General features: G+C 38.2%; 1 protein-coding gene across 1 annotated transcript in view; it reads left to right on the top strand.

Moving 5' to 3' along the window:
• PDK3 (pyruvate dehydrogenase kinase 3) overlaps positions 1-13,037 on the top strand; it is a 69,866-nt gene extending 56,829 nt beyond the window's left edge. Inside the window, exons 8-11 of the mRNA XM_075854015.1 lie at positions 4,483-4,584; positions 5,804-5,914; positions 8,981-9,094; positions 9,211-13,037. Of these exons, the coding sequence (XP_075710130.1) occupies positions 4,483-4,584; positions 5,804-5,914; positions 8,981-9,094; positions 9,211-9,351 (468 nt within the window). The 3' untranslated portion in view covers positions 9,352-13,037. The remainder of the gene's footprint in view (positions 1-4,482; positions 4,585-5,803; positions 5,915-8,980; positions 9,095-9,210) is intronic.
• The last annotated feature ends 2,786 nt before the right edge of the window (positions 13,038-15,823 follow it).

The raw sequence follows: 15,823 nt of genomic DNA, 5'->3' as shown, positions 1-15,823 counted from the left end.
AGGACAAATTGGGCAACAAAATGGGGTATGTTGTTCCTTGTGAAAATAAGAAATTTTGATCAAAAATGACATCTTATTGGAAAAAATATAATTTTTTTCATTTCACAGCCCAATTCAAATAGGTGCTGTGAAAAACCTGTGCGGTCAAAATGATAACAAAAACCATAAATGAATTCCTTGAGGGGTGTAGTTTCCAAAATGGGGTCACTTCTGGTGGGTTTCCATTGCTTTGATACCTCTGGGGCTCTGCAAATGCAACATGGCACCCGAAAACCAATCCAGCAAAATCTGGACTCCAACAAACACATAGCGCTCCTTTCCTTCTGAGCCCTCCCATGGGCCCAAACGGCAGTTTATCACCACAAATGGGGTATTGCCGCACTAAGGACAAATTGGGCAACAAAATGGGGTATGTTGTTCCCTGTGAAAATAAGAAAATTTGATCAAAAATGACATTTTATTGGAAAAAGTATCATTTTTTTCATTTCACAGCCCAATTCAAATAGGTGCTGTGAAAAAACTGTGCGGTCAAAATGATAACAAAAACCATAAATGAATTCCTTGAGGGGTGTAATTTCCAAAATGGGGTCACTTCTGGTGGGTTTCCATTGTTTTGATACCTCAACGCCGCTTCAAACCTGGCATGCTGCCTAAAATATATTCTAATAAAAAAGAGGCCTCAAAATGCACTAGGTGCTTCTTTGCTTCTAGGGCTTGTGTTTTAGTCCACGAGCGCAGTAGGGCCACATGTGGGACATTTCTAAAAACTGCAGAATCTGGACAATACATATTTAGTAGTGTTTCTCTGGTAAAACCTTCTCTGTTACTAAAAAAAAATTGAATAAAATTGAAATTCAGCAGAAAAAATGAAATTTGCAAATTTAATTTCCACTTTGCTTTAATTCCTGTGAAATGCCTGAAGGGTTAAAAAACTTTCTATATGCTGTTTTGAATACTTTGAGGGGTCTAGTTTTTAAAATGGGGTGTTTTATGGGGGTTTCTAACACATAGTCCCCTCAAATCCACTTCAGAACTGAACTGGCACCTTCAAAAAAAGGCTTTTGAAATTTTCTTAAGAATATGAGAAATTGCTGTTTATGTTCTAAGCCTTGTAACGTCCAAGAAAAATAAAAGAATGTTCAAAAAACGATGCCAATCAAAAGTAGACATATGGGAAATGTGAACTAGTAACTATTTTGGGTGGTATAACCGTCTGTTTTTCAAGCAGATGCATTTAAATTCTGAAAAATGCTATTTTTTGTAAATTTTCTCTAAATTTTGCAATTTTTCACAAATAAAGACTGAATATATCGACCAAATTTTACCACGAACATGAAGCCCAAAGTGTCACGAGAAAACAATCTCAGAATCGCTTGGATAGGTTTAAGCATTCCGACGTTATTACCACATAAAGTGAAATATGTCAGATTTGAAAAATGGGCTCTGAGCCTTAAGGCCCAAACTAGGCTGCGTCCTTAAGGGGTTAATGCCCAACTGGGCGTCTTTTAGCTTTTGACCAAGTGGGCGTTGTAAAGAGAAGTGTATGACGCTGACCAATCAGCGTCATACACTTCTCTCCATTCATGTACTCAGACATCTCGCAAGATCACTATGTGCTGAGTACATAAATGGAGAGAAGTGTATGACACTGATTGGTCATCGTCATACACTTCTCTTTGAAACGCCCACTTGGTCAAAAGCTAAAAAAATGCCCAGTTGGGCATTAAGAAAGTCATTAGTATATATCTAAAATAGGTCATAACTTGGTCAAAAATGTTCGTTTTTCTAAATAAAAACCACTTCCGTTATCTACATTACAGCGCTGATCACATTATGTAAGAGATAGGGCACTTATAATGTGGTGACAGAGCCTCTTTAAGTGTGTTCTGTGCTGATGAGTGGCAATATCCTGAAACAGATCTTTACGCGACTGGGTGTTGATAGCTATCTACAGATAGCGATGCAGAGAGAAAGTTATTTTTTTTTCTGCTGTAAAAATGTTATTTACATCATTTTCCAGATGTTGAGTGAGTGATTTTTGTCAAGACACATTAAAATATTAGCACCACTATTTTAGGGAAAAAATCCTAGCCATTTAGGCAATTGCATTGAGCAAAATCTATTTGGTTTGGTATGGCGACAATAAAGGAGCAGCGTTGTGTAAAGTCACTAAAATGGCCGGGTCCATAATTGGTTGTAATGTTCATGAGTTATCCGGTATCTTTGAGAAAAGATCTGTAGAGGCTAACTGAATTTTGAAGTGCCAGTTGCAGCCAGCGCACCGTCTGTTCATTACCATCAGGCAAGCGATATTGGTAAATAAGGCACGTACATGTCGGTTTAGAAAAAAAAATTTATACCGTTTTTAGAACCAAAGTCTTTACTTTTACGTTATTTTAAATAATGGTGCAGCCTTCTCTAGAAAATATCTCCATAGAATAAGCCAAACATAATATGGTTTAATTCCTGCGTACTTATGTCACTTTCCATAAGAAGGGTAATAAAAAGTTAATCCCAGACTCCTGAGAAAACATGGTCATTGAAAATACCTCTCTTTTTATACCACAGTAATATAATAATATTTCTCCAGAAGAAGCAGCAAAGCATTATGGGTCAGCAAAACTTGTTTCCTTGAAATTATCACATAATTCTTTCCGAAACAAAGTTCTAACAGTGTGTGTTGGAATCCAGTTACGGATAAAATGCATTGCCATAATTATTCTGAATTAGAGGTATCACTAACCTGATTTTGGCTCCAGTTCAACCCGGTTACAGAGTAATTTACTGCTATAATAAGGGATAACACTGCTTGGGTGGTGTGAAGCAGCAAGAGTTTCATTTCATAAGAAAAGATTGGCAGTTTCCACAATGATATATTGTGGCGCCTTGTTACACGCAGTCCTTGAGCAACAATTTTATTAATAATCGGGCATTTTAAATAGCTACTTTATTCCGATGTTAAGCCTATTACCTTGTTATTTTAGTTTTATAATTAGTAATCATAGTAGAAGAAAGTAGTAATTTCGACTCAAAGAAGACTTGAGTTCAGTCTTCTTGTTGCTTAGAGTTTTAATTATGTCGGTGCCAAAAAAAAGCACATCGCAACAGAATACCCCTACTGGCACAAAGCAGGCAATGCCTCACATGGCCGATACCTACACCATAATCAGTATGTTGGGCCCTCTCCAAAATGTAAGACTAAAACAGAACTATGCTGCTCCTCATTCAGCAGTCACATTTAAAATACACTTTAGACTAGGGGGTCTGCCATTACTTCTATAATGTCTACACTGTGACGGCTCTACATATGTTGTACTGTAATGTTCATAATTATTATTATTTATTCTTTTAAAATGCTACCTGCCATTTACAAGCTAGCTCTAATGTGTGATAAAAATCTAAGACTGGAACATTGGTGTGTCAGATCTGCAATACGCTGCCGAAAATTAGGACCTTTTACATTTGTTGGTTAGTTTTGTTTAGGGTTTGCTTTAGGCTGGACGTACATGTTATGATTACTGGAGCAATTGTCAGATTATAGCAATTCTTGCTGTGTATAAATTGTCACAATAGTTGGATCCCCCTGATCCAATCAGTATCTGAATTTCATTAAAAAAAATTGTACTGATCAGATCACTGATCGCTACGATTGTAGCATGAAAGGGGGTTTTCCAGGACATTATCACTGAAGGCGTAGGATACGTCATAAGGATTTGATAATTGGGGGTCTGACCCCTGGATCCTGCGTATTCTGCTGATCGAAAAGAGTCAGAACCCCACCGAAAGAAAACTGATAACCAATCCTAAAGATAGGACAAAACCCCTTTAATAATTGAGACTTGTGATTGCTTTGAGCCTAAGACTAGAACATTCACATGTGTCAGTTCTGCACAAAATATGGACGGTCATCGTGTGAAGGAATATCTAAAAACTCTCACTGATCTCATTCTTAGTCTTTACAGTATTACAGATCTGTAATATAGCGCCCATAGATTGCTATGGGCCCATACTGCACCTCTTTGTGCCACAGATTGTATATGGATGCACACAGAGATTCATACAGAATTGTGAGGAGCCAAATTGCAGCATGGTCCATCTCATGCTGTATTACAGTGGCGCAGGAGAGGCACTATACGTGGGCACACAGGGTGCCTACTAAGTTTTTGCATTAGGTACTAGGCATAGTTATGCTGAAGAAAAACATGAGTGTCCCACAATGTATCTGAGCCACGTAACTCCTTTGCTCTGAGAAAGAATTTAACCTCAAAAGATTATCCTTTAAAATGACACCCTCAAAGAAACTTGGAATTAACTCCTTCCAGTATCCTGGGGGATAGGTGAGTCATAACACCCACTGTCTGGCAGAAATACCAGTCTATTATTATTTTATATATTTGTCATGTATAATTTATTTTACTTATGTTAGTGTATTCATACTGATTATGCGATAAAATCTCACATTTACTATTTTGTTCACCCAAGAATTCAATGAGAGCCACTGTGGAGCAGCACGAAGGCGGCACTGAGGCGCTGCCACCGATAAAGACATTGGTCACACTTGGAAAAGAAGATCTATCTATAAAGGTATGTTGATGCGATACATTATCTCCCCTTTTTTGTGTATTAAATACAGATTTTTTTACTGATGCTGTAGATAAATCAGAAAAGATTATAATAGTTTGTCATCATCAATTGTTCCATCTTAGCTGTGCGCTCAAGGAAAGAGCTGAAACAACAGGATCACCTAGCCCAAATACAGCTCTACCTGTCCACAGGAATTTTTAAGTCTAAGGCCCTGTTCATACTTAGTTTTTTTGCAGGCAGAAAAAAATCTGCCTCAGAAATCCTTCAGCCGATTTCTGCCATGTTTCTGTGCTGAATCCGACGCTGATAGGGTCAGTGTGAACTGACCCTATCGTTTCCACAGCACACAGCTTAGAGGGAACAGTGGACATCAAAGTCATGAGCCATTAACCCCTTAACGACCAATGACGCAAACATCTGTCATGAGCGGCTGCTAGTTCCTGCTCTGTAACGGATACAGCCGTCATTGGGATTTCATGGGTACTGCCACTGTATTGACGAGGTCAGCCGCTGGAGCCGCTCATGTTTTAAATATGAATGGTCCCTACACCCTATTTATTGAGCAGCCGGTGATCGGTGTGCACTGCAGGCACACCATTATATGCTGCCATTGACTTTCTATAGGTGCTCCACGTAATGGCTATCAGCCATTTAAGTAGATACTATCTATGTACATCCTTACTATATTATACAAATGAGCTAGGGATCTTTATCTAGTTTTAACCAGTTTTTTTGGTGGAGGGATATTCTGAGTTTTTTGTGTTGGTATAATAAAAGTGACGTTTTAAGAAATAATTTAGTGTAGTGGACAATAGAGTACAGTCATTTTTTTTTGCCCTCGGGCAGTTTGGAAATACAAGTTATATATACCAAACAACTACTAAGGGTTCAATTGCGAATCTTATGTTTTTCAGTAACTTTTACTTTGGAAGAAAATCATATTCACAGAGCAGAATAAATTTATCATATGATCCTAGAATAATTGCTCCGAAGACAGAGAAATACAGCAATTTAATGACAGACTCTCTTTAAAGCAAAGGTTGAGATGAGTTTATAATCGGTCTACTCAAATTTACTTTCGGGCGTTATAATAAATCTTTTTTTTTTTTATAAATCAACTTTATCAAACAAAGTTACAAAGAGTGGTTCACTGTAGATGGTGTGCACTTCAGCTCTTAAGTGTTCCGTGTCAGACAAGTTACGCTTTACCCTTCCCTAGATCAGTGACCAAGGTGGAGGAGTGCCCTTGAGGAAGATCGATCGCTTGTTCAATTACATGTATTCCACAGCACCAAGACCCAGTCTGGAGCCAAGCAGAGCAGTTCCATTGGTAAGATCTCTGTAATGTAATATTTACGGTCAGTTGATATCGGGAGCCGATAACCTGTTTTGATTTTGTTCATACTTTTGTATTGATCTCCTCGTACTTTCTCATGTCTTTGTTAGATTTGTAGCTATGTAAGAAAACTTAGAGGCAGAATGAGGCATTACTCTGCTATTTTTTGGTATTGAAATTGTCCTTTACTCATTGTAACTTTTTATAAATAAAGTTAATGAAAATAAAAAATATATCAAATATGGACATGTACTTTTTTTTTAAGTAGAAGCCAGCCCCTCTCTCAGTTGATCGCCACAGGTTTGGCTTCTCTGAGCCCTGGCGATCAGCTGTTATAAACCTAGGGAAGCCACGACCATGAACGGACAATCATGCAATGCATATTTATTTGCTATTCTGGCAAATAGAGGGGAGGATCCCCCTTTTATGATGTCCATATGCGCTAAAGACCCCCGTTTTATGATGTCCACATGCGTTAACAAGGGATATGTGAGACGACCCCTTTAGGGAAAATCCAGCAACTGTGGTCTTCTCACATATCTTTATGACCTGTCAGGAGATTACTTTTGTGTGGATGCCTCTTTAAAGAGACACTTCAATCCAAAACTGTTTTAGTGGCAAACCAGTTTTCTATTTAAGTGAATTACAATAGCACTAGTACTTGTTAGTGCTGCAAGCCCCTCTGGGCTCCCAATAGAACCCTGTACCTTCTCTACTGTCTGCAGGCGGCCACACTGCTGTCAGCTTAGAGTTTGAGGGTGCACCATATCCCCTAACTCTAAACTCATGGCCTCCAGACATCAGAAGCTGCATTGTCATATTGTCATAGTCCATGAAGTTAGTTGAACATTGCCTTCAGATAATAATGTTGGTACTGTTAATTTAAAGAGGTTTCCAGTCGAAAATAGACAACCATGTTTCCATAACATTAGACAAAAAACAAAAAGATATTGCTCACCGCATCTCCAAATATTACGCAGATGTCTTGCTGGCTTTCCAAAAGTAATCCGATAAAAATTTTTTATAATATTCAGCTCCACCTTGATAAACTAGTTTCCTTTATTTCAAACGCATTAAAAAAATGTCGCGATGTGGACACAAGGTCTCTGACGCTCACGCGTGCTGTTCTTACTCATAGCATACTTCATTATTGCATGCAAAAGTATATAAAAAACACAAGAGACCAATCCCAATCATTTATGTCTTACAGTCACAATAACCACACAAATTCCCACTGATATATACAACTTGTTACTGTCTGTCTAGAGTATATGTTTCAATGACCATACATAAGATGGCTTCTCCATTTTAAACCCTTGGGGAATCTTGTTTTCAAATGTAGGATCCAAAAGGCTTCCTTATTGAAAAGGTGCCTCCTCCAATTCCTGCGCCTTCCTGGTTTCTTAACATGTTCTAAACCATAGAAATTCAATGTTTTGAATTCTCCATTAAGGACCTCTATAAGATGTTTTGCCGATCCTGCTTTTTTCTTAATGTCTAAAACATACCGGGGGAGTTTATTAACTTTCCTATGCCCATGGCCGTTTCCGCAGCTCTTCTATAAAGCGGGCAGAGCTTAGCGTAAGAGGGTGGGGCCACTCGTGACCCCAAAAATTTACCATAATTTACGCTAGAAACTGTCGTCAATTATGGCGCAAGTCTATACCAGCTCAAGGGTGGCATATGAAACACCAGTCTTAATATATTCCCCCCCCCCCCACTCTGTTAGCTGAGTGTTTAACTTTCAGGTAGTACATCCCACATACATTGTATGACCCTGATTACATACAATAACGTATACTACATGGTGTTTGTCACCAAGTTTATTTCATAGCAGAAATAACAACAAATCCTGGCTCTCACAGAGGTTTTTTTTTTAGTGCGGTGTCGAGAGGTGCAGTATGTGCCATCTTGCACTCAAAAAAAGATTCTTTCAGTACACATGGTGGTAGGTTATATCATATCAAATCAATACCATTATAAATTTTGACACACACCATGTAGTGTATTCTATTGTATGTAATCATTACAATCAAATTCATATGGGATGTAATACCAGAAAGTTAAATACTCGTAAAACAGAATATGTTTTAGACATTGAGAAAAAAGCAAAACATATTATAGAAGTGCATAATGGAGACTTCAGAACATTGAATTTCTATGGCTTAGTACCCAGAAGGGCAGGAATTGGAGGAGGCACCTTTTAAATAGGGAAGCCTTTTGGATTCTACATTTGGACACAAGATTAATCTTATGGGGAAGTGATTTTATGTAAATTTCTTGAAACATATCTAGACAGAAATTAACCGTATACATCAGTAGTGGGAATTTGTGTGGTTATATAAGACATACATTTTTATGTGATTGGTCTGTTGTTTTATAGACTTTTGCAAGCAATGATGACGTATGCTATAAGTAAGAACGGTTGTGTTCGAAGCACATACGCGTCAGTCAGAGACCTTGTATCCACGTGGCCACATGTCTATAATGCGTTTGAAATAAAGGAAACTATTTTATTAAGGAGATGCTGTATGTTATAACTTATTTCTTTATGTTTTCATAACAATGATGAAGTGTCGAAATATTGATACCTTTTTCTATGAATCCAAGTGTAAGGCTATGTTCACACAGAGTATTTTGGGGGAGGAATATCTGCCTCAAAATTCCGTTTGGAACTTTGAGGCAGATTTTCCTCTCCCTGCACGCCGATTTTCGCGGTGATTTTCGCGCCGTTTTTCGCCCGCGGCCATTGAGCGCTGCGGGCATAAAACAGCGCGAAATTCGCTTTCTCTGCCTCCCATTGAAGTCAATGGGAGGTCAGAGGCGGAAGCGCCCGAAGATAGGGCATGTCGCTTCGTTTTACTGCTCGCGGGAAAAAGACGCCGACGCCTCCCATTGAAATCAATGGGAGGCGTTCTTGGGCCGTTTTTGCAGAGTTTTGCGACGCGGTTTCCGCGTCAAAAAACTCGGCAAAATACCCCGTGTGAACATAGCCTAAAAATTTATTTATCGGTCCAGAAGAAACTAATGGTTCCTTATTTTCATACCCTTTTCTTTAAGGCTGGCTTTGGGTACGGTTTGCCCATCTCTCGACTCTATGCTCGCTATTTCCAAGGAGATCTTAAACTCTATTCCATGGAAGGTGTTGGTACAGATGCGGTTATCTACCTTAAGGTATTACGTTCAGAGCTCTAGCTAGAGTTATGGATCTTTATATGGAGCCTTTAATCCATCAAATATAATACATTCGGATTTTTTTTATAATACAATTTACCCTTTTTTACATTTAGGCTGTTTCTGGTGAGTCGTTTGAGAGACTGCCAGTGTTTAACAAGTCAGCATGGCGACACTACAAGAATGCTGCAGAAGCTGACGACTGGAGCAATCCAAGCAGAGAGCCTCGGGACGCTTCAAAGTACAAGGCTAAATAACAGCAGCCTTTAAGTTTGGCATGTATTTGTGTTATATTATGAGGACAGTGTCTGGTATTACAAAAGTCACTGTAATATTCATGGGGAATACTCTTAGAATTCTTAAAACTATCAATGGTCTCCCTATTACAGCAAGCAAGGCCAGTACTTTGCTGTTCACATTGCACCATCTGTGACTTTTAAACAAGATGTATAATTGACGCTTGGTTCGGTTTTACCAGAAATGAGGCTTTGCACTGCCATTTATGGATCTATGTAGCTAAACAGGTTACTTCTGTTATTAGTAGATTATTTTTATGCACTGTTGATTTATGACATTTAAAGAGGATATGTGACCAGATTTCACAATGCAAACATTATTAAATAGAACTTGGGGTATGTTCACACGGCTTATTTTCAGCCGTTTTCCAGGCCATAAATGCCCCGAAAAACGGCTGAAAATACGGAAGCTGAACGCCTCCAAACATCTGCCCATTGATTTCAATGGGAAAAACTGCATTTCGTTCCAACGGGGCGTTTTAAAAAAGCATTATACAACCATAGTGGCATGTATTTTCAAAGTAAGTACACCAGCTTTATCAGGTCTAAGATATCTATTTATTAATGTATGCAGTTTGTATTGTGAAATCTGGCGACAGATCCTCTTTTTTAGTGCTTTTTTTGTCTTGGTGTTCACCAAGGATGGACACCGACGTGTGTTGAAATGATAGTTAAAGTTTCCATTAACAAATGGACTATTGCCTATGCAATAATATTTCCTAAAACCGTTCAGATCTCTATATTCAACTAAGTTATACTCCCTACTTTTCTTTGCTATCTGCTACGTGGGTATAAGTAATATTGGCAATATTTTATAACCTTGTGTACAGTAGTTGTTTGGGTATAAACCCATTTGTTGTGGCCCTTTGATCATTGACATTGAGGTGGCTTTAGCAGTAGTATAAAGTATTGCCACTTTATACTCTCTCGCTTTTTTTATTGCACGTAATTTAGAAAAATGATTGTTCAGGGAAATAACTGAAGTTTACCCAGTATGAACCTGTGGTAACAGGCATTTAAAAAACAGAAAATTACCTATGAACTATTTTGTAGAAGGTTACAGCCTTTAATTTATTTTTTATGTGTATTTTTCTCTGCAGATATAAAAATTCAACTGTTTGTACAGTAGTGCTGTGTGGCAATACCTAATGGACAACTGGTAGAATGATGCATTGTATTTATTGATTTTTAGCTATATTTGCATTATGTTCTTATTTTTTATTAATTAAAATGATCTTATTGTTATTGTGGGGGAAGAAGTCTGCCATGTAAATCAATGGCATGTTGGTCTGTTTTCTCCTATATGTTCTCTTTAAAGCTGTAAAACACTGCATACCAAAGAATAAGATTCTGTATAACCTTGATTACTTAGATTACACTTTTTGTATGACATGTTAAAAATGTATGTAGACATTTCCACAGTCAAAGAATCCGGCTACATCCCATGGTGCATCACTTCTTATCCATATAGGCTTCAGAAAACCAATAGCCAATTATCCTGGCATATGTAGAATCATTTAAAGAAATGTCTAGCCAAAACATATACACTGTGTTATTCCTAGTCCAGAGCCTGCGAGGGCGGTGCAGGGCACAGGGAATCTCTGTGCCATGCACTGACCCAGTACCCACATAACACATTGTATAAGTTGTGTTCAAAGTGTTTCTTTATGAGAACTTCCATCTAAAATGGAAAAGCATAATAACAGTTATTTGTTAGTTATATCTATTTCTGGGAAAACCTGGTGACTACCAGTATAACCTTGATTATAGCTTGCGATAAGGTTTCCGCGATAAGGTGTCAGCCCAAAACTTCGGATTGGTCAGTTATGGAAGTAATTCTTGTGTTTACATCCATTTGATTATGAAAATTTGTAATTTAGTGTATGGTGAAGTTGGGTTTTAGAACACGTGGGAGCTGTAGTGGCTGCTAGTAGTTACTTTTACAAAACCGCAAGAAAAAAAATATATTACCAAATTTTTTTTTAATTTTTTCTTTACAAATCAGTTTTAGTTTTTTTTTCATTGTTAAAATTGAGTTTGTATTTGTAACCACCATTCCCATGTCTTATCATTATTGGAAATAACAATAACTTTACAGGAAGATTACTGCCAGCTGTATTAGCTTACAATGACTGAACAGCAGGTTGCAAAGGAGCTTACAGTGATCTAACTTATCAATCTGTTGGTGAATGGTATACACAGTCTACTTTGTCCCTTTGCCCAATCATTAAGAAGTTAAGTTTCATCATGATCCACCGACAGTATCTGTCCATGGTGACTGGTAGGGCGCTCCCCGATGTCTGCCGTTGGGGTATCAGATAAGTTTGATTTCAACTCTTCCAATCGTTTTGTTTGAGGCAAGCAGTGGTGACTGGAGGCTGCTAATGCCTGATCCTACCATAAAAATGAGTTTATGGTAGAGTCAGGTGAGATTGCTGTCGGCTATCTCATTGTTTTCACATTTATGGACCGCTTTTGCTGGTGTTTACATGTGATTTTTATATTATCTGAGTGGGGTACAAGAACAAATTCTAGCGATAGAGCCTCCAACCATTTATAGCATGTTTCACTAATGCCAGGGATTACTAACCAAGATGTCATGAGTATGCAGAAACCTACTCAGGCTTTGGTGTTTAGTTGGTATAAATAGATAAATGCATATTGCTGATTCCTAGGTAAGGATAACTGTACAATAACTATGATATTCATTCTTTATTAATTTTTTTTTAAATTATCATTACTGCTCCAGTGCATCTAAAATGAAAAGTTAAGCAACTTTGCAAATGGTCTTTATTAAAACTGTCCTATCATTTTGTGTCTACAGCTATTCAGATCTGTGTGTCTCCATGGTAACAGACAACAAACAACCCATATGTGTAGTCTGATCCTGTAGTCCAACTTCCTACAATCTCTCCTTCTTTCTAATCTACCAAATATATGTTAGGAAGAAGTAGGGGACAGGTAAGAGAGAGTTTGACTGTAGGGTCAGACTATACAGGGCTTGTTTATTGTCTACCGAGAGATGCATATGAGCTGAAGAAATAAAACCGTAAGATATTTTTAATGGAGACTATTTGCAAAGTTGTTTTTCATTTTAGGTGCATTGGAGAAATTAAATAAACAAAACCAAAAAAGGATTGTACATTGCTTTTAACAGTCCTGAATTAAAGACATGCAGAATTAGAATTGTTTTTTTTTGTTTTTTTTTTAACCAAAGCCAGTTGTGGATCCAAAAGGAAGGAAAGGTATAAAGGAAAGACTAATACGTCTCCTGTTACCCAAAAGACATACACTCCTATAATTTTGTTTAGGTTTTGTATGAAAGCATATTAAAATTATTATTTTTTCTGTTACATTTTGTTTAGTTTAGTAGAGGTTACTAGGATTGCATCATGAACTATTGCAGGACAATAAATGGTACACTATTCAAAGTTGTGATCTTTAGACTAGTCTTTGTTAACATAACCTCTTACCTTTCTTCCTTTTGACATGTATGTAATTCCTTTTTATCTGATTTTGTACTGTTGTGGTTCTCTAGCATTATGTATTATTTATATTGTTGAGTGTTTCAATGAAATGGCTGCTTTTACTCCTCTGGATTATTTTATGTTTCCCTAATGGATTAGTATATTCTATCAGGTAAAAAAAAAAAAAAAAATCTGCAAAATATTAAACCTATTTTTTTAAGAATTCTTTGATTTGATTACTTGATTGTCCTGGTCTCTTATTCATTGAGGTTTTTAATCATTTGTCTTGTCATTTATTCTAGAACCAATATCTCCCATGTGCTGTACAATAGCAAACCAACAAAAAACACGTCGCCACATAGTGCAGGTTACCCAGGTAAAATGTAGTAAAGCAGGTGAAATACTACTAATCTGGTGAGAGATGATAAAAAGCTCTTAATCGTATGTGTGCTGCTGCCAAGACTCGATGCCGGTAATCCTTCAGGAGACCGCAAAAGTATTCTATAGGTGCAAGAAAAAAAAGAGTCTCCGAGGGGCGCTGCTACACTCTGGATGACAAACAGAACCGTGAATTGTAATAAGTCACGTATGAGATGCAAATGAATGAAAAAGGTTTATTGTGGATGATAAAAGGCTACGCGTTTCAATGCCGCAGCGGCATCTTCATATGGCCTGAGCCAGCCTGAATGAGCCTACAGTCTGAAGTTAGGGGTGATATAGATAGTAGGGGTGGTACAGGTTGTTTATAATATTGATATGAAGGTTATGCTTGACTGAAGAGCATTGAGTCTTGAAGTGTAGCGGAGAGACAGGTGTCGTGTGGTAGAAGTATAAGAAAGTAATAGGGATGAGAAAAGTCCCATTTGTACAAGCAGATAATCGGTCAGATTCAAACCTAACAAGTGATCGTGCAGGACAATTGCTTAATGTGAATAGGTGTAATGACTAGTGATAAAACGCTCATAAAAATAATCGTTTGTCGTTGTGACATTGTGGTATGTAAACATGAATTGTGTGACTGAGAGCCGATATGGAACATTTTTCAATAGGTGACCAAACAATACTTTTCTATTGATTGAGACAATAACGTGTGTAAATACTTGTCTGTAATCGCTATTCGATAACTTACAGCAATCGTATCAAAGATCGCTAATACAAATATCTGCTTGTGTAAATGGAAGCCATAGTGCGGGGGAAGTTAAGAGAAAGGCCAGAATCACACACAGAATTTGGTGCAGATTTTTGGCTCAGTTTTCTTTAGCCAAATCCAGAAGTGGATCCAAAAGGAAGGAAAGATATAAAGAAAAGACTGCAGCATCTCTTTTGTCCGCTCCTGTGTTTGGCTCAAAAATCTGCACCAATAATGCATCAAAACTGTGTGTGTGATCCTGGCCTATGGGGGAGTGAAGGTCATGCAGACCTGAAGTTGTGTTGAGGTTGGGGTGGGGTGTAACTGATGTGAATAATTATCAGATCAAGCTCTCATCTGAAGGTTAGCTACCATGTAAATGCTCTGAGCAACAGGTGGGTTAAAATTTGGGAGGAATATTTCTCTGTTAGCTTTAATAGGGCATATAAAGATTTGTGTATATTACAGATAGATAGATAGATAGATAGATAGATAACACCCCAAATGCAACCTCTTCTCTAAGGCTTCATTCACATCTGCGTCAGGGGTTCCATTTGAGCTTTCCGTCAGGTGAACTCAATAACGGAACCCTGAGTGAAACCAATGGAAACCATAGGGTTCCGTTTGCATCACTATTGATTTCAATGGTGACGGATTCGGTGCATATGGTTTCCGTTTGTCTGCGTTGTGCAAGGGTTCCGTTGTTTTGACGGAATGAATAGCGCAGTCGACTTTTAGACCGTTTTATAACTGCCTTCTTTTTAATACAGTGTGTTTACCACACTGATGGCGGAACTGCATTTACCATGATAACCACATTAGAATGAGCTTGTCTCTGGTCACTCAAATTAGCTGGTTACGTTCACACAGCCATAGAGTTAAATGATAAAATTCTGTTTGCATATAGCTACCACTGGGGGGCACTAACTGCATATGGATTCATAGAGCTAGTATTTAAAGAGGCTCTGTCACCACATTATAAGCGGCCTATCTTCTACACAATGTGATCGGCGCTGTAATGTAGATTACAGCAGTGTTTTTTTATTTAGAAAAACGATCATTTTTGAGTTATGACCAATATTAACTTTATGCTAATATAGGTCATAACTCCGTCAAAAATTATCGTTTATCTAAATAGAAAACACTGCTGTAATCTACATTACAGCGCCGATCACATTGTGTAGAAGATATGCCACTTATAATGTGGTGACAGAGCCTCTTTAAAGGAACAGTGTCACGACCAACTTTTTTTTTAATATGTTATGTGTTTTAGTGTGATAGATCAATAAATTTTATTAATGTATGTTGCTGTGTTGTACTTTTTACGTTTTTACTTCATTTACTTCTCTATGGGGGCTGCCATTTTTGTTTCCATTACTGTGTGTGTCGATTAACGACACATACAGTGATGGAATACGGCACACACATCCCCATAGAGAATGCGAACGGGAGCCGTCCCATCCACTATAGCGTACGCGGTCTATGTGTCAGCGGCGCATGCGCCGCTCACACACAGACCAAAACTGAGGTCTTTGCTAGAGCGAAATCCGGCGCCATGTTCATGTCGACCGGAAGCCGCGGCCGGACTGTGAGATGACGAGTTCCGGCCGCGGCTTCCGGTCATGTGTTCAGTGCAGCGAGGCGAAGGCGCAAGAAGACCAGTCTGAAGAAGTTTGACAGAGCGGAGGTCGCGTCAGGAGCAGGTAAGTTCTGTTCATGTGCGTTTGTGTGAGCAGCCTTTGGCATCATACCAGGGAAGCCTGTGGCATAATACCAGGGAGGCCTGTGGCATAATACCAGGGAGGCCTGTGGCATCATAACAGGGAGGACTGCGGCA

Source organism: Rhinoderma darwinii, chromosome 2, assembly GCF_050947455.1.
Source record: "Rhinoderma darwinii isolate aRhiDar2 chromosome 2, aRhiDar2.hap1, whole genome shotgun sequence".
Classification (NCBI taxonomy): domain Eukaryota; kingdom Metazoa; phylum Chordata; class Amphibia; order Anura; family Rhinodermatidae; genus Rhinoderma; species Rhinoderma darwinii.
This window is presented reverse-complemented; position numbering and strand designations above follow the sequence as displayed.